This window comes from Rhamphochromis sp. 'chilingali', assembly GCF_963969265.1.
Source record: "Rhamphochromis sp. 'chilingali' genome assembly, chromosome: 16".
In the NCBI taxonomy this organism is placed as follows: domain Eukaryota; kingdom Metazoa; phylum Chordata; class Actinopteri; order Cichliformes; family Cichlidae; genus Rhamphochromis; species Rhamphochromis sp. 'chilingali'.
This window is the reverse complement of record NC_137943.1, coordinates 19741115-19759728: the sequence shown is the minus strand read 5'-3', so window position 1 is coordinate 19759728 and position 18614 is coordinate 19741115. Positions and strand designations below refer to the sequence as shown.

Genomic DNA, 18614 nt, shown 5'->3' with positions numbered 1-18614 from the left:
TGCAGATGGAGTTGTTTCAGCACTGTCGTGTTTAGTTTGCACCTGTCCTGATTTAATTCCACTTGGGGTTAACGATAAGGTAGTTTTTTTATATACAAGGCTTCTATCTTTTACTTTCTACGAAAAAAACAGAGATTTTTGGCTATTTCTTTGCTATTTCTTTTAAGATTAACTGGAAAGTTTTATGCGATCGAAGTTGAAGAAGTGAAAGTCAGTGTGAGTTAAGATCTGCCTGTTAAAAGGGAGTTTTTCCTTCCCACTGTCGCCAAGTGCTTGCTCGTAGGAGGTCGTCTGATTGTTGAGTTTTTCTCTGTATTATTGTTGGGTCTGACAATAGAAAGCACCTTGAGGTGACTGTTGTTGTGATTTGGTGCTATTAAGAGTAAGTCGCATAACATTATAAAATAGATAAAGTAACATGGCTTTAACATCTGGAAACAGGGGTGCCTGATATGACTACTTTAGACTTCTTGATTTGATCAGTCTATTGAAAATAAAACCACAAAGTTTACAGCACACCGGCTCGATCGATTAAAACACAGCATAAGAACATTTTATGGAGATCTTTTTTGGGGTGGACTTCCCTTTAGTCTTTGGATTCATACTCCATTTTCAAGCTTCCTGCAGTCTTTTTTCTTCTCCTGTTTGTCTGTCTGGATACTTACCAATCATTTTTCAAGTCTGCCATGAAGGACTCATGTAAATAATAACATTAATGAAGTTGCCAGTAAGTGATTTCATTGATCTAGTTTGAGTGTTTCTCCAGCACCTAGTTACATATGGACATTTCAGGACCTCTCGATATCAGGATTATAATCTTACTATAATAAACCAACTCCTCCTACTTGATCAGGAGGTGAGCAACAAAAATTGGCACACAGGTACATCCAGTGGGAAAAATTATAGTTCACTGGGGGTAGCATGTTGTTAGTCCGTTAGCAGCCTGTGGGCAGCTTCGGACTTGCCTGTCTAACCACAGTGAGCGTCTTTTGTCAGGGGTCAAAGTCAAAAATATGTGGTACAATCTGTCTGTGTGCTACTTTTCCTTGTGTTATTGTTGATACATCAGGCAGCTGCGGAGAAGTTACAACAAACAAAGAGCTAAATGGATACCAGGTGTTCAAAGAAATGAAAAGTGCAGCCACTGTATGTACTTTGTTTTTCCCTTCCTGCTCTGGACCACTTGTCAGCAGATCAGCTTCTGACTGTCGCATAGCATCTTCCATGTCGAACAATTTGCAGTTATGATTTTGGAGAACTAGTAGTTGAACAATAAATACCTCCCCGAATGGACACTACCACTGTACTGTAAACTAATCATTAATTAATTGGTTCTTTTGCTTACCTTTAAAATCTAACTTTGGGAGCTGCTCTTTCCACATCGCCAGCTGTTACTTTAGCCATCGTTGATTGAAGTCGCTTAATGCAACTGAATCGTCTATGGTCGCCACTGCCTGTGTGGACACCTGTTAAGAATAAAAACCACAACATAAATGCCATTTCAATCTACAATTGCATATTGACAAATGTGTTATTTACACCAGCTAAAGCCCTTTTCCTTACTAGGCTAAGCTAGGAGTTATCTAAACAGAGACTAAAATATTCTTTTGTTATCGTTCACATTGTCTAACAGTCCTAACTGTACATACTGTACATGCTAACTACCTGTTCCACTAGCTTTAGAAGGTATTATATTACCTTGCCATTAGCAATAGCGCTGAGCAGCAAAAGCTCTGACTTGTAGCGGGAATTAGGTTTAATGTGCAGGAGTCGATGCCTTAGTAAGTACTCTAATGCCATGTTTGCAATTAACATGTATTGTGTTTAGCTAACTGACAGTGATTTAAGATCAGAAGTTGTGGTTATGGGGCAGCGCGGTGGCACGGTGGTTAGCACTGTTGCCGCACAGCAAGAAGGTCCTGAGTTCAATTCCACCATCAGGCCGGGGTCTTTCTGTGTGGAGTTTGCATGTTCTCCCCGTGTTTGCGTGGGTTCCCTCTGGGTACTCCGGCTTCCTCCCACCGTCCAAAGACATGCAGCTTGTGGGGATAGGTTAATTGAATAATCCAAATTGTCACTAGGTGTGAATGAAAGTGAGTGCGAATGGTTGTCTGTCCCTGTGTGTTAGCCCTGCGACAGACTGGCGACCTGTCCAGGATGTACCCCGCCTCTCGCCCTATGACAACTGGGATAGGCTCCAGCGCCCCCCGCGACCCTGAAAAGGATAAGCGGAAGCGAATGGATGGATGGAAGTTGTGGTTATGTGCCTGATGATGGTTAGTTTAGCTAGTTCACTAGCTAAATGCTTACCAATGCTAATATAGTATTTATAGCATATAGCCACCCCATCCCCTTCTTCCACCTATAACTTTACATTTTAAAATTTTGCTTGGCGCTACCAGGTTGGGAAATTTTCTAATTTTTTCTGTGTGTGTTTCTATGTGTGCGTTTGACTAGGTTTTAATCACAAATCACAGCTTTTAGTGACAGAGTTAATTTTTACTTACAGGCGCTGGCTGCTGAAGCAGAAGATTGATTTCAGACACCTATTGTCGAGTTATGTTGGCGCTTTCATGTAGTTGTTTCTGTTTATGTCAACATTTATTAATACCTTAAGCTGAAAGGCTTTAAATCCCACCGTGCTGCAAGCCTGGGTGACATACAGTAAGGAATGGTCGACCGCTGGGCTGGTCTTCGATTGTTGTTGATATATTTGTTTTTCCTAAGCACGTACATCTTTATACTCCATAGATCCGCAGGAAAACATAACACAAAGAAAAGTGTGTGTTTCCACTGCACAGTCAGGCTCTGCAGTCAGGAATAGGTGGGTGGATAAGTGGATTGGCAGTTGTGTCTAAAACCTGCTTTGGTTCGCCCCCAGGACCTCTGTGAATTAAATGTGAATGTAGCGCCGGAGATGTTATGCAAAAGCAGAGAAGGAGTGGATGGATGGAGAAGAAAGGAGACAGAAAACAAGCGGTAGAAAAAGGAAGATAAAAAGAAGACAGACTGTAGAAAAACACCAAGAGTCTTAATTTGTTCCCTATAAAACTGGCTTTAGTGAATTAATCATGCGGGAGTTGCCCATTGTTATTGCTGGTATGCTGTTTATGGTTAAGTGTACATTATTTTACATTCAGGGAAGATTGCTGTTGGCATGTTGACATCTCATTTCAATCTGACACCCACATATTTTTTTTCCTCTGTGTTTCTTATTTCTCTCTCTCTGCCTCTTACATAAAAGGGACATCAGCATCACGTTTACAGACCAGTTAAGGCCGGCATAAATGCTCAACAGCTGTGTTGCTGACTGAGTTTCACAGAATTTGCAAGGTCAAAGCGTTCAATCGGTTTAAATAATTCATCCTGAGCGGTACTGATTGCTTTCAAATTCTCTCGTTAGGCATCTGTAAGAGTTTGCAACAAATTATACAGGGAGTGCAGAATTATTGGGCAAATGAGTATTTTGTCCACATCATCCTCTTCATGCATGTTGTCTTACTCCAAGCTGTATAGGCTCGAAAGCCTACTACCAATTAAGCATATTAGGTGATGTGCATCTCTGTAATGAGAAGGGGTGTGGTCTAATGACATCAACACCCTATATCAGGTGTGCATAATTATTAGGCAACGTCCTTTCCTTTGGCAAAATGGGTCAAAAGAAGGACTTGACAGGCTCAGAAAAGTCAAAAATAGTGAGATATCTTGCAGAGGGATGCAGCAGTCTCAAAATTGCAAAGCTTCTGAAGCGTGATCATCGAACAATCAAGCGTTTCATTCAAAATAGTCAACAGGGTCGCAAGAAGCGTGTGGAAAAACCAAGGTGCAAAATAACTGCCCATGAACTGAGAAAAGTCAAGCGTGCAGCTGCCAAGATGCCACTTGCCACCAGTTTGGCCATATTTCAGAGCTGCAACATCACTGGAGTGCACAAAAGCACAAGGTGTGCAATACTCAGAGACATGGCCAAGGTAAGAAAGGCTGAAAGACGACCACCACTGAACAAGACACACAAGCTGAAACGTCAAGACTGGGCCAAGAAATATCTCAAGACTGGTTTTTCTAAGGTTTTATGGACTGATGAAATGAGAGCGAGTCTTGATGGGCCAGATGGATGGGCCCGTGGCTGGATTGGTAATGGGCAGAGAGGGCCTTATTCAAGCAGTGGTACAGGAAGACGTCTGCATCCTTCAAGAAAAACATGATTTTCATGCAGGACAATGCTCCATCACACGCGTCCAAGTACTCCACAGCGTGGCTGGCAAGACAGGGTATAAAAGAAGAAAAACTAATGACATGGCCACCTTGTTCACCTGATCTGAACCCCATCGAGAACCTGTGGTCCATCATCAAATGTGAGATTTACAAGGAGGGAAAACAGTACACCTCTCTGAACAGTGTCTGGGAGGCTGTGGTTGCTGCTGCACGCAATGTTGATGGTGAACAGATCAAAACACTGACAGAATCCATGGATGGCAGGCTTTTGAGTGTCCTTGCAAAGAAAGGTGGCTATATTGGTCGCTGATTTGTTTTTGTTTTGTTTTTGAATGTCAGAAATGTATATTTGTGAATGTGGAGATGTTATATTGGTTTCACTGGTAAAAATAAATAATTGAAATGGGTATATATTTGTTTTTTGTTAAGTTGCCTAATAATTATGCACAGTAATAGTCACCTGCACACACAGATATCCCCCTAAAATAGCTAAAACTAAAAACAAACTAAAAACTACTTCCAAAAACATTCAGCTTTGATATTAATGAGTTTTTTGGGTTCATTGAGAACATGGTTGTTGTTCAAGAATAACATTATTCCTCAAAAATACAACTTGCCTAATAATTCTGCACTCCCTGTATGCTTTAACTTTTTCATTAAGAGACTGTCTGGCTAAAAGAAACAAAGCGCTATCTGACTCAGGAGCTAAAAACATATTTTTCTGTTAGTGGAGTATGGCAGAACCAGGGATTATCTGTTATAGGACATCACAGGCATGCAGGATAGTCTAGAACTTAAACCTTAAAGCACTAACTTATAGCACTGAGCTAAACATGCTTGGACGAAGTCTAAAAAGGATGTAATTATGTAGCTGCCAAGCAGGTTTCACAAATTCAGAACCTTCAAACAGCTACAGAAACCATACCAGCAGCACAATTCACGTCTCTGTTGTCTCTTCACACGTCTCTTCAGTATTTACCAGTTATCGTTGCAGCAGAAAAGGGTGACCACAGCTGCATTTTATTTTATTTTGTAGGTTATCACTTGAAGCTCCAGTGGAGTTTGTGTACTGTTCAGAGAGGTTATCACTACCAAACCCAACTATAGTCAGCCTGTTCTGTACCTAATATCACAGAATTATTGTTTAAATCTGAAAAGATGTCTTAAACACAGAGAGCTCTGAAAAACAATTGGTGATTCATCTTTAACCTGTTGTACTTTTCCTTATTTTCTGTCAAAGATATACTGTTAAAGCCGTGGATGTTCATATAAACATGGCCAAAGTTTCAAGTATTGTAGTTAAGAAATCCCTATGACTTCAGAGTGCTTTAAATATCTTGTTCAGTAAGTTTTTTTTTCTAATCTTGGCTCTGTATGATGTCACTGAGAGGAGATATTTCTAATATGGTCATCTCATGTACACAGTTTTGACTGTGAACCCCAACCTGCTGTTCAAACCTTCTGTTTGTGTGGGGCAACCACTCAGAAGAAAGTTGGTTTAAACAGACAGTTTTCTGACAGTGGATGAACACAGGGACTACCCATCACCCAGTCAATCACACAAAGCAACTTTAATAGAATCCAAGAATAAAAATATGGAGCTGATAGAGTCCCCTTTTACTGTAAAGTATGAAATATGTAAAAAGTATTTCCAGAACCTACTTTTATTTTATACAGTGATAATTATATAACTATAACACACCAGAGTGTGTGATTGTGTGTGTGAATGGGTGGATGACTGGTTGTGTAAAGCGCTTTGGGGTCCTTAGGGACTAGAAAAGCGCTATACAAATACAGGCCATTTACCATAATTAATCAATCTGGATGAAACCTACTATAGAAACTGCCTGGGGTACCAGGATTATCAGTATCTATAATGCTCATTGGAATTATTTCTATGACACTGAAATCATTACAAATTATATATATTATGTGTAATAGATGATTTCAAAACAAAAAGTGACATTACATGTATGTAGGGAAGGTTTTTGCCAGTTTTTGTAATTCACTGAGCTTCACTGTACTGTTGTTTCATACCAGGTCTGAGCACTGCATGAATGTGACCATACAAAGGATATTGTCGGGGTTAAAGGATTTATTTCATAGTGTTCTAAAGTGTAGTTTGCAGGGATTAGTGTTTCGCCTGTTGCTTTGTATCTGTCAGATGGACAGTAGCAAACAGTCCTGGCTGTGATTGTGTAGGTAAACTTCTTGTGTCTTTCCCTTCTCATTATGTGTTAACCAGAAATATCCTCTGTATCTACTGGTTAAATGGTGTCAGTTCAAAGTTGAGGACGAGCAATTTTATTGCTAGTCATCGCTACAAGTCCCTGGTGTTGCATGGTCTCTGGTTTCCCCCTTAGAGAGAACTAACGTATACGTGGGAAAAACTTGTCTCTCCAGAATGAGCTGCATAACCTGTTGAATGTTTGAAAAATAAAATAAAATCAGAGGGAGTGGAATGACAAGAAGCGATGTTGCCAGACTTTTGACTGACGTTAGGCACGGTTGGCACAACACACCAGAATCTCCGGCTGAACTGCGGGCTCTCAGCAGCATTGTGGGTAAAGTGAGTCAGACTAAATTATAGAAGCACAATGCTGAGTCCGTGGAGTTCTCATTTACTTAAGTACTGTACAATTTTGAAGATAGTTGTATTTCACTTTCATTTTATGCTATTTATTAGCACTCATTCTTCTACTCCACTAGACTGCAATTCACAGAACTTTGTTGTTTTGGGGGTTTTTTTCTGCTTGTTGTTCTCCCATTAATGGGCTTATAACCGTGAAGCCGTATTGTGTGATGCCACCGACTGCTGGGTTGGAAAATGCCAGCTCAACCTCGACCAGCACGTGCAATAAAATAATCAGAAACCAGTCACAGGGGTTCTTGTGCAGAACGAGACGTTTCCTTGTGATGCGTTTAGCAAATTTAGCTGAGTTTTAAAGAGGATCTGCATTCCTCCCCCGACACTGTTAAAGAGCAACAACAACAGACTGAGGAGTGATGTCTGGTTAAGAGTTTCTGTATGATCTCACCTGTGCAATCACTGATTGGACATGTCGAGTTACTTTTAAGAATGTGGCATTTTGGGTAGTTTTTGAGAACTTCCTGATTGATGTTAAGCTTTCAAATCATGTCACTTACAGTGTGTTCAAAGTTGTCAGTGTACTTTGTGCAGCTAACAGATCTTCTGTGTTACCAAATCCAGTTGTGGCTGGAATTGGTAACGGACGACCTGGTTTCCTGCCACCTATCTGACACATTTTCTGATGGTACATATGCCGCCCCCCTCACTCGCACACACTCCGACGCTCTGGCTCTGGTGCCACAGCACAAGTAAGTCAGACTTAAAAGAAAACACACATGTGTCATAGAGGCCCACTGGGAATATAATCGAGGCCACTGGGCCAGCGCTGGCGGCATTCATTTCATTTCATATTAATGCATTGCTAGAAGCAAATCTGCTGGGACACTGAGCTCAATTAAAATCCCTAATCTGAGCAAAGAGTGTGTAGCAAAAAAAGGACAACAGCTAGAATAACTTACCCACAATCCAATTTAAATCACTGGGATTCCTAAAATGGTCAATTATATCCTGCAGCAAACAGATTGGCACAGGTGGACGCGATGCTTTGATTAGCAGTGAAATGACTCTCAGATGAGTTAGGCGTGTGTGTGTGTGTGTGTGTGTGTGTGTGTGTGTGCATGTGTGTGCTTATTACTCTATTTCTGAGGTCACAGGTACAAATTGTTGCCAGTGAACCTGTTGCCCTCCTGTTGGTAGATTAGTTCTGACAACTCCCTCGTCAGTCATAATGATATTGATCCCAGCTGTGCCTGCACTCATACCTCTGCGAGTGTGACACTTTGCTAAAATTGTTGCTCTTTAGACAGGATGAATAATACAGCTGGGTGGGAGTTGGGAGTGATTCATTATGCCATCTGGCACAGAGACAGACACACGGGAGTGAGACAAGTCATACATACATTTAGCGTCTCTCCCCCATCAACCATTTTCTGCACACTATCGCTGCTCAACTCTCATCAAGCACAGTGAGCGCAGTGATGCGTGGAGCTAAAAGATTTAGATTTTATAAGAAGCTCAAAAACCCATTTGCTATTATTTGATTTATTTATTATTTGATTTACAGGAAAGGGCCACAAAGGTGAAATAATAATCTGGAGGTAAGGGTTAAAATGGGTTAGGCTGGTGTGAGCTGTTTCTAGAAATTTACACCAAAGGATGCTCATTGCAAAGTGACATTACGAGAAGTACTGGAATAAAATTCACACATCTAACATCAAATTAATGAGGTTTTGAAGAACATTTCATAATGATACAGCAGTACTGTCCTGGTAAAATAGAGATGTGTGACCATAATGTACTTCATCATATTTATGAAAACCAAACATAGCACATCATCACAAACACCTCATAGCAACTGCGAGGCACGGTGGGGAGTGATGATGATTTGGGGTTGTTTTGCAGTCACAGGGTCTGGGCATCTTCACTGAGTCGACCATGAACTCTTCTGTATACAAAGTATTCTAAAGTCAGATGTGTCTGACGGCTAAAGCTTGACCAAATAAGATCACACAACAGGACAATGATCCCAAACACAGCAGCAAATCTACAACAGAACAGCTGAAGGAGCCAGCCCAGACCTCAATCTGAGTGAAACGCAGTGGTGCAACTTTAACAGAGCTGCACATGAACAAATAGCTACAAACCTCAATGAGCTGAAGCAAAATGCCTCCACAGCCATGTGGGAGACCTATAAAGTCACACTTCAAGCAGAATGTGGTTCTACAAACTACTGAATCATGGGGGGGTACTTTTCACACACTATGTTGTTCACATGTTGTTCTTCACCTCAGGTTCTATTTACATTATTCAGGGATAGTTTTATTACATCATATTATCTAAAATCTTAGAGCTGACAGAGAGTATACTGTTTTTACTATCTTAATGTTTAAAAAAGGCAATCGGTGCATTTTTGCAAAAGTTTCAAATCGTGGCTCATTCACTGAAGGGGCCTCCTGGTGCTACAATGACTAGATGGGGCATTTGTTGTTCTCTAGAGTTGTGTTTGAGAGGTTTTTTCGAGCGGCTTCGGTTTATTCACTCACTGTTATAAGGGTGATATCCACTCTCTAAAGCACAGATTTGATTAGGCAGAAACATGATTGTTAACATTTGGTGACGTTTTGTCAAATCTCACTCTGGGCTGGTGACGAGGAAAAGGAGACTTATCGTCTGTTATCCTTCTGACCAAATCTGATGGTAGCTTTTCAAGTACAGTATCGAACAGTAGCTGAGGGATTAGGGGGTAAACTTACAAGTAGTAGACGTACCAATGACAGTCTAGTCCTGGAGATCTGGTGCCGATTTGCTTGCTTGGTAATGTCGGTTGTGTGTGTGTCTGTGTTAAAGGTTTGGTGAAGTCTACCTTCGAAACTTTGGGGTAAATTTCAAATCGGGCGCTTGCTGTCATTGGCTCCAAGAAATAATTCAGGAATTATGAGCGTCCAAGATCCCTGACAGCATCACGCGGTGTAAAAGAGCTGCTGCAGTGGTCTCAGCCTCTAATTTCACTGATAATTGAATCAAATAAACAATAGCTTACGGTCCCAGGTGGGTTTTCATTGGGAAAACATATACTCAACCATTTATTCTATGACTAATTATGAGTACACTTTATGTAATCATCCCATTTCAGCAGAAGAGTATTAACGCTGCCATTAGACACATAGTTTATGTTTCCCCAGATTTAATTCAAAGCCATTAATTTGCTGATGCATTATGTTAATGTTGATTCAGCTGCACATTGCCATCTGCGGAGCTGTGCCGAACTGGTAAGCAACGTGATGCTGCTGATTACTGTAGTTTTTGGTGGTGTTCTTCGTGTAGGTGGAGGTGTGTGGGAGAGGCTGCATTCTGTGCATGTAATGAATTCAGCCTCTCCAGAGCCAGTGTGGTACAATACTGTGCAACCATGCTTCACTTAAAGAGCCTCTGAGGAAGAGATTAGCCTCTCGGTGTGAACACAAGCCCGCTTTTTATACTGTCACAGAGTCAGGTCTTTAGAGTGCATGTGTGCAGCTATTCCACCTCTTTTATTATCTTATTACATCACTGATAGCTTTGCTACATTGATGATATTTTTCCATTTCATTAATTCAGATGGGAATTTTCTGCTGTATAAACAGGGCAAATTATTGATGTTTGAAACAATTCAACCAAGGACTAGGGCTGCACGATTTTGCATAAAATGAGAATCACGATTTTTTGGCTTAGAATTGAGATCACGATTCTCTCACGATTTTCTTTTCCAGTATAAATATTTATTGCACTTATTAACTGCACATCAACTTCGTAACAGTTGAGACTGAACATAAAAACAATAAATAAACATAAAAACAACAAATGTCTCACGTTTTGTGGTTGCTGCAACATGTTGTACTGCTTGAAATTCCGTCTCCACCGTTGCTCGACGCTGCGTGTATAGAGCAGGTAGTGCAACAATAGAAAAATAGTTGCGGGACGGCACTGTGTAGCGTTTGTCTAGGGTGTTGATCATTTTCCTAAATCCCTCGTTTTGCACAGTGTTGATGGGAGCCATATCTTTGGTCAGATGATAAGTGATAGCCTCCGTAATTTCTTTGTGCCTGCGGGAGTTCGACGTGTATAGGGAAGCGCTGTATAAGGTTCCCGTTATTGATGTTTGGGTGGTTGACCGGGACGGATTTTCTCCTGTCACTTTCTCGTCATCCCTGACGTGCTCTCCGTTGTTTTTTCCCTGCTAATTTTAGCATCACACGGCACAGCTTCTGTATCACGTGGTATAAGGCTCCGCCCTTGTCATTTGTTGAGCAGGAAGAGTGAGCGCTTGTTTTCATGCAGAGTACGTCCCGGATCAAAATGCGGTACAATCGTCGTCTTTTTTTTTTTTTTCTTTTTTTTTTAAATCGTTGTCATTTGGAAATGAGATCGCACATAAGTATGAATCGAGATCGCGATTTTCTAACGATTAATCGTGCAGCCCTACCAAGGACACTCAAAAAAAAAAAATGGAAACTTTAAGAAATTATCATTATTTATTAAAAAGAAGAATACTAAAAGGTGATTTAAAGCCTGTTTTTTTTATTGTAAAAGTTAGAGTTGGGGTTGATCTTTGCTATGTCTCCTTTATCTTTGTCAGGAACCGGACACGACCGGCTCCTGACAGAGTTGCAAAGATGTAGTTTTTTTGGGGTTCTTTTAAAAAGAATTTTGAGTTGATCCAAAGATAAAAAACCAATTGTATGCACCCTCAAGACATTTCATTAGGTACATCCTTCTAGTACTGGGATGGACCTCCTTCAGTACAACTTCGTGCCACAGATTCATCAAGGCGGTGAAAACATTCCTTGGATATTCCTCAGTATTCACAGCTGCTGCAGATTTGTTGGCCGCACCTCTATAATATGAATCTCCTGTTCCACCACAACCCAAATGTTATCTGTTGGATTGAGATCTGGCTACTGTGGGGGTTATTTGAGTACAGTGAACTAACTGGCATGTTGAAGAAGCCAGTCTAAGATTATCTGAGCTTTGTGACATGACATGTGACCATTAGACGATGGGTACCCTGTGGTCATAAAGGAATGGAAGTGGTCAGCAACAATACACAGGTCAGCTGTGGTGGTTGAACGATGCTCAGTTAGTTCTAAGGGGCCCAAAGTGTGCCAAGAAATTATCCTCCACACCATTACACCATCAGCAACCTTTGATTCAAAGCAGGATAGCCCTGACCCCACCATACGAATGGCACAGCAGAAATCAAGACTCTGCAGACCAGGCAGTGTATTTCTGATCTTCTGCTGCCCAATGTTGGTGAGCTGGTATAAACTGCAGCCTCAGTTTTCTGTTCTTAGGTGGCAAGAGTGGCACTCAGTGTGGTCTTCTGCTGCATTCAGAGATGGTCTTCTGCTTACCTTGGTTGTCATAAGTGATTATTTGGGTCATTGTTGTGTCGCTATCAGCTAAAAGCAGTCTGGCCATTCTCCTCTGATGTCTAGCAACAACAAGACATTTGCCTAGAGAACTGCTGCTCACTGGATTTTTCTTTGTCTCATCATTGTCTGTAAATCCCAGAGACGGCCATGTGGGAAAATCCCTGCAGATGATCAGTTTCTTAAACAGTCAGACCAGCTTGTCTGGTACCAACCATGCTGTTAAGTCTAATTGTTGAATGTTGCCATTGTGTTTCTTAAATTTGTATAGTCTTAGTTTAAGCAGTAGGATCAAAGCCATCTCTTTGATCCTGACCACCTCTCCAGCCACTCTGTGCTGGGGGAGGTTTTATTGTAGATACATCCTATCTGAAAGATCTGTTTCTTTTGATGTAAGCTTCCTGGGTTTACGGCCCTTTGGTCAGCAGGAGGTCTCTCACACACACACACACACACACACACACACACACACACACACACACACACACACACACACACACACACTCTCTCTCACATAACACACACACACCCAGTGTATACATTTACATACAGTCCTTGTCTATGTAACCAAACGGGGTTGCAGGGGGAGGTGTTTTGTAAACTATTGTTTGAAGTTTGTCAATAAAAGGCAGCGAGAGGAGGCCACCATTTGGGGTTCTTTGTCGTGCTGGACACAGACGAGGCCTCCCTTGCGCAAGAAATCGATCGAACACCGTTGCCTTGTTTTTCTTTCATGGGAATAAGTCCTGGATACAGTGGGGTCTGAGTTTAGACCCAACACATGCCAAGTTCAGAGTCTCTAAAATCACCTTTTCTCCATTCTGATGCTCAGTTCGTGGTTTTCTTGACCACATCTACATACCTACATTCATTCATTTTCTGCTATGTGATTGGCTGATTAGTTACTTGTGTTAACAAACAGTTAGAAAGGTGTATTTAAAGCCATGACACTGAAAGCTGCATACTAAACAGTGGTGGGTTGCATGAGTTATGATTGTTTTGGGAAATTCTACTTCTAACAAATATTTTCTAAACCAAACATACGAAAATGACCCCCTATGAATGTGCAGGGATGATTCACGAGCTACCACAGCAGATTGAATATTTGCTTTAATTTCGAGAGAGCCTGAATCGCTGTGCTCGAAACGCAGCCTTGAAGGTTCTGCACCCCTGCCTGCCTTTGTTCACTCTGTTTGGTTTGAAGGCTATTTCCACAGACTCCCACTTCTGTTCTCCCGCTCCGTCTCAGTGTCTCTCGCTGTGTCATCTCTTTGTCTGACACACTCACTTGCTTAGTATGAACATGCTCGCTATAAAATCCAATTAACACTAATAACTACGCCCTGTAATAGCGATTGTTTAGTATCCTCGTTAGCGCCACACGTTAATGGAAAGGAAATAGATGCTTTTTGTATCTATTAGTTGTTGTTTTTGGTATTTAGTTTAATTGAATTTAAAATCCCACCTCTGCTGCCTCTGCGTTGTTTCTACAAGTCTCAATAATGCTTCAGACAATTTAGAAAGCATTACACGATGTCAGGCTTCTATACACTTTAGTGTATGCAGTAGTGTGACACACCTGTAATTATGTGCTATATAGCCTCTAATGATCACACAAGTGCCAAGCCACCAATGCTATTTCAGTCCATTTCTTCTGTTTGCCGTTTAGATGACACACAGGAATTCGAACTGCAATTTCTGTTTATTTTCTCCCAAGTTAAACGTATTCAGAGTGTTTTGTCCAGATTAGTTCAGTCATTTTAAATTGTCTTAGTGGATCTGTTAATGTCCTTGTGATGGCACGACCACAGTGATAGTGCCACAGTGCTGATGATAAGCAGGTATCATGTTTACCATCTTTGTTTGTGTACTGAGAACCTCAGCTATCATTGTATATATTGTATTATCTTATTTATTTTGTATTTTTTGACTTTATATTCTGGTATACTCTTTTTAATCTTCTGCTATCTGTACCTGAGCTGTGGTAACGCACAAATTTCCCTACCGTGGGATCAATAAAGTCTTATCTTGTAAAAATGCTAAAAATTTCGAAGGAAATGTAGTTTTTTATTGTTAGTTTTGTTAATATTTAGCTATAAATATATATTGTGAGCTTCTTTTTGTCAGTCAGTTGAAAACCTCATTATGCATTTAAAACAGAATGTGCTATAAAATTGCATTATAAATTTTAGATGGGTAGTGGGAGCGGTTTGCCTCCAGGGCTTTCTAAATATCATAGTTTCAATTTTTACCTGCAGTTTGGTTAAATTTAAGCTCCGAGTGCTTGGTTTCTGTTAGCAAAACAGAGTTTTCCTCTTTAAACAGATAATATAGAGCCTGGCAGAAAACCTTGAGGCAAACTAGTTCTGTGGGCTTTTGTAGGCTGACTTACGTCAACACTTAATGTTTCAGTTGCATCAGCTTGGAGAATTATATTTCAGTGGCTTTCAAATTCATTAACGTTGTAGCAACTTGGTGACAAAACTGTCATATTGCTGCTGTTATAATAATATATAGTATATTCATATTTGTAGTTAATGTCCAGAGAGGCTGACCAAAACTCTCCTCTGTTTCTTGTTGTTTTTAAAGGGGGAACTTGGATGTTATGAGTGTGCGTGTCGATCTCAACAGCATTTTTACACCTTTAACAAAATAAGCTTGCTCCAGCCTCCAGATCATTTCCATAATTTGAAGGAATTCTGGTTCCAGCTATTATAGGGTAAGGTGGGATACACTGTGGATACATCACAGATCTAAGACTCTGACAGTCATGTCAACATGCATGACGCTGAGAGGACATGCAAAGTCCACACAGCCAGTGGATTTGAACCCAGGACCTGCTTGCTCTGAGCGCACAGTCTAAAGCGCTGCACCACCCAGAATTCTGATTCCTTAATTGCATAAAAGCACATCAGCTCACTCTCCAAGAAACAGGCCAATAGTATAAAATTTTTTTCCCACCAGTTTTGCTTTTTCTTTATACTTAGTGATCTATCTTGCCTATAACATGACAAAATGGTTTCTAAATTTCTTATTTTTTTCCCTCTTTATCATTCTGAGCTGCTGCATCCACGTGGAGATTTTACATTTTGGCTTTTATGCACCTGTTACTTAACATCTGTTCAATAGTATTATATAATTTTGTAAATATATACTTTTGCTGTAAAAATAAACCCATTGTTTCAAATATGAGCACATTCAATTTAAAACAAATATAAAACTATGCAACCAGTTGGCGACTTCCTGCTCAAAGAAGAATCTTAGTTTTTATAACCCTTGGCCGTTAAAGGCTGATGGGGGTATTGTCGTCACCCCGCAGGGTGGGAGGGGAAAGTTTGTGGTCGCAAATAATATGAATAACTCAAGAATGATGGAGTTTAAAATTGATGCCACAGGTGCATCTACAAAAAATCCTCTTCCTGAGTGGTTTTGTTTATGTTTGGTGTTTGTTTTTTTTGCAGATTTGTGACTTTCATGTTTCAGATCGACAAACAATTTTAGTTTTAGACAATGATAGCCCAAGTAAATACAACATGCAGTTTCTAAATGATGATTTCATAATGGAAACAAAGCTATCCAAAGTAACTTCTCCCTAAACCTAATAACTGGTTGTGCCACCCTTGGCAGCCAGAACTATCCAGTGTTTGTGATAAGTGGTAATGAGTGTTTGACATTGCTGTGAAGAAATTTTGGCCCACTCTTTTTTGCAGAATTGTTTTACTTCATTGTTGATAATTGGAGGGTTTGAGCATGAACTTGTTTAAGCTCATGCCAAAGCATCTCAGTTGGATTTAGGTCTGGATGTTGACTCGGAGCTTCATGACTGATGGCCGGACATCCTCCTTCAGGATTTTCTGGTAAAGCGCAGAATTCATGGTCCAACAAAGCAGCCCCAGAAAATCACACAGCGACCTTCATGTTTGACTGCTGGTGTGATGCCGTGCTAGCTTCACACAGGATTTAACGAGACTTAAAGCTTCCATAAAGTTCAACTGTTGCTTCAGCAGTCCACAAAATATTTCCCCCAAAGTTGTTTTTGTTTTTTGGCAAGGCTTTGTGTTCTTCTTGGTCAGCAGTGGTTTTCTCCTTTGAAGTGACATTTTTGCCCAGTCTTTTTCTTATTGTTGAATCATGAACTGTGACCTTAACTGACAGTTACTTTGATGCTGTTGTTTGATTATGTTCAGGATTCTTTTGTGACCTCCTGAATGAGTTGTTGATTACTCTTGGAGTAATTTTGGTCACTGCTGGGAGGGCTAACCACTGTTCTAAGCTTTCTCCATTTGTGGTTAAAGGCTCTCACTGTGGTTCATGAAGTCCCAAAGCCTCTGTAACCCTCATAGATGGATAGATATCAATGATTTTACTTCTCAGTTGTTTATTTAGACTGTGGCATGATTTTGAGATCTTTAAACCTACTTCATATTGTCAGACAGGTTCTTTTTGGTGATTTCTTGATTCAGCGGATTTGGCAGTAATCAGGCATCAGTGTAGCTAGTGAAACTGAACTCCAGGCAATGTGGTTAACCACAGTTGATTCATGATTACCTTTTCCGCACAGCTTTGTTTCCCCCAATAAATTAAGTCATCATTTAAAAACTGCCTTTTGTATTTGCAATATTTACAAAATGTTCTTTGATGATCTGAAACATCTGTGTCACAAATATGCAAAAAAGAGAGAAAAAACCCCAAAGAAAAAACAACTCAAATCATGAAGGTGGCAAATTATTTTTCACTGCGCTGTAAATTCTTTGAATATGTTTTAGTTTGCAGATGGATGGGAACAGCATCCATCGTTGTGCACAGCCTTCAGTGCGGACAGTTAGAAAGGTTCTGAACGTGGTGTTATAGACGGTGAGCTTTCAGCACTTATAAAGCGTTTTTTTCCAGATTCATCCACATTAGTGTGCACATGGCCTCACTCATTCACTCACTCACTTGGCCTCTCTCCCTCCCACTGCTTTCAGGAGAGATTCTGCGTGGGTTTACACTTGAGTTTCTGCCATGTGCTTTCTACCCCCTGCTTACACACACACACGCACACACACACACACCCTCCCCCACACTCCTCAGCATTGTCCAAAGATTTTGTAAGTTTGTATATTTGTGTCTTCTGTGTGTGTGGAAACAAAGAGAGAGAGGTGGACAAATCAGGGAAAAATAATTAAGATGTTTTTCACAAGTCTGTTAAAATATTAGCGAGCAAATTAGCAGAAGATGCTGACCCGCTTGTCAGTAAGAGCATTAACGGTTTAATTGACGTGGAAATGAATTTTTATGCCGCTATTATCGGTGCGGTTTTGTAGCTTTAGCTGTGCGATTGCTACTATTATAATTAAAAATAACAAATTATTCTGCTTTTGCCGTTCCGGTAAGAAACATGCAGATGTGATTTTTCTGGAGAGAGCTTGCCTGTCGCCTGCTCCCGATGCTGTTTTTCAGTGTTTGTGTGTAGGTGGAGGGACATCAATGTGTGCGTGGGCAGATGTGAGTAGAGATGCCTGCCAGGTGTATGTGGCTGTGCATTCTTTGTCTCTCGCCATGCAAGTGTGCTACACCGAATGGAAATGCTGTACCACTCACAGGCCTTACAGCTGTGGGGATGACAGCAGATCATATTTAATATTTCGAATGAGTCCTTCAGATGCATCCGTTTGTGCCTTTTTATCTATTTTTGCGCTTCATTTTTCAGACGTCACAGGAAAATAACATTAATCTCAAGAAAGGAAAGAAGTTTTGTACCAGATTTAGCTGCTAATGGATGTTTTTTATATGTCCCTGTTGTATAGTCTGTAATTTAACCCAAATGTCTCTCTCCTTTTTTAGGCCACCAAAAATAATGATAGCTATTAATCCTTGAAAAAATGTCACAATGTCTTTCCAGTGTAGCGTCCCTACCATCAAAAATGTCTTTGAATCTCTATAATGCGTGCCTCCACCAGGATCCTGGCCACTGCCGGTGCCCACATGAACATCCCGGTCGACCTTCGGACCCTGAGGGCTGTTCGGGTGCTGAGACCTCTCAAACTCGTCTCCGGCATTCCCAGTGAGTCAACTACTGACCTCAAACTAAAAAGCACTTCAAGGTCAAACACACAAATGCAAAAGCTGCAGTTTCAGAATGTGTTCATTAGGAAGAGTTTCATAATCTGGACTTGTATGTACAAAAACTGTCAGGATGTCACGTGAGTATTAACATGTAGGCATTACATGGATTTTTTTAGTTTGCCTTGTTGTTGGACTTTTCCTCCAGGAAGTTGAACCCGTTGGTCAATTTACCTCATAGTACGCACTAGTTCCTGGTCCACTGTTTCCTATCTGCCACATGTAAGCACTTCACAAGACACAGAAGACACAGAGTAATTTTAATTGTATATACGCCGTAGAAACTCTTGTGTATT

At 40.6% G+C, this 18614-nt stretch overlaps 1 protein-coding gene across 1 annotated transcript in view; it reads left to right on the top strand.

Moving 5' to 3' along the window:
• The first annotated feature begins 1889 nt into the window (after window positions 1-1889).
• cacna1eb (calcium channel, voltage-dependent, R type, alpha 1E subunit b) overlaps window positions 1890-18614 on the top strand; it is a 54219-nt gene continuing 37494 nt past the window's right edge. The window contains exons 1-2 of the mRNA XM_080861848.1: window positions 1890-2402; window positions 18156-18259. Of these exons, the coding sequence (XP_080717974.1) occupies window positions 18181-18259 (79 nt within the window). The 5' untranslated portion in view covers window positions 1890-2402; window positions 18156-18180. The remainder of the gene's footprint in view (window positions 2403-18155; window positions 18260-18614) is intronic.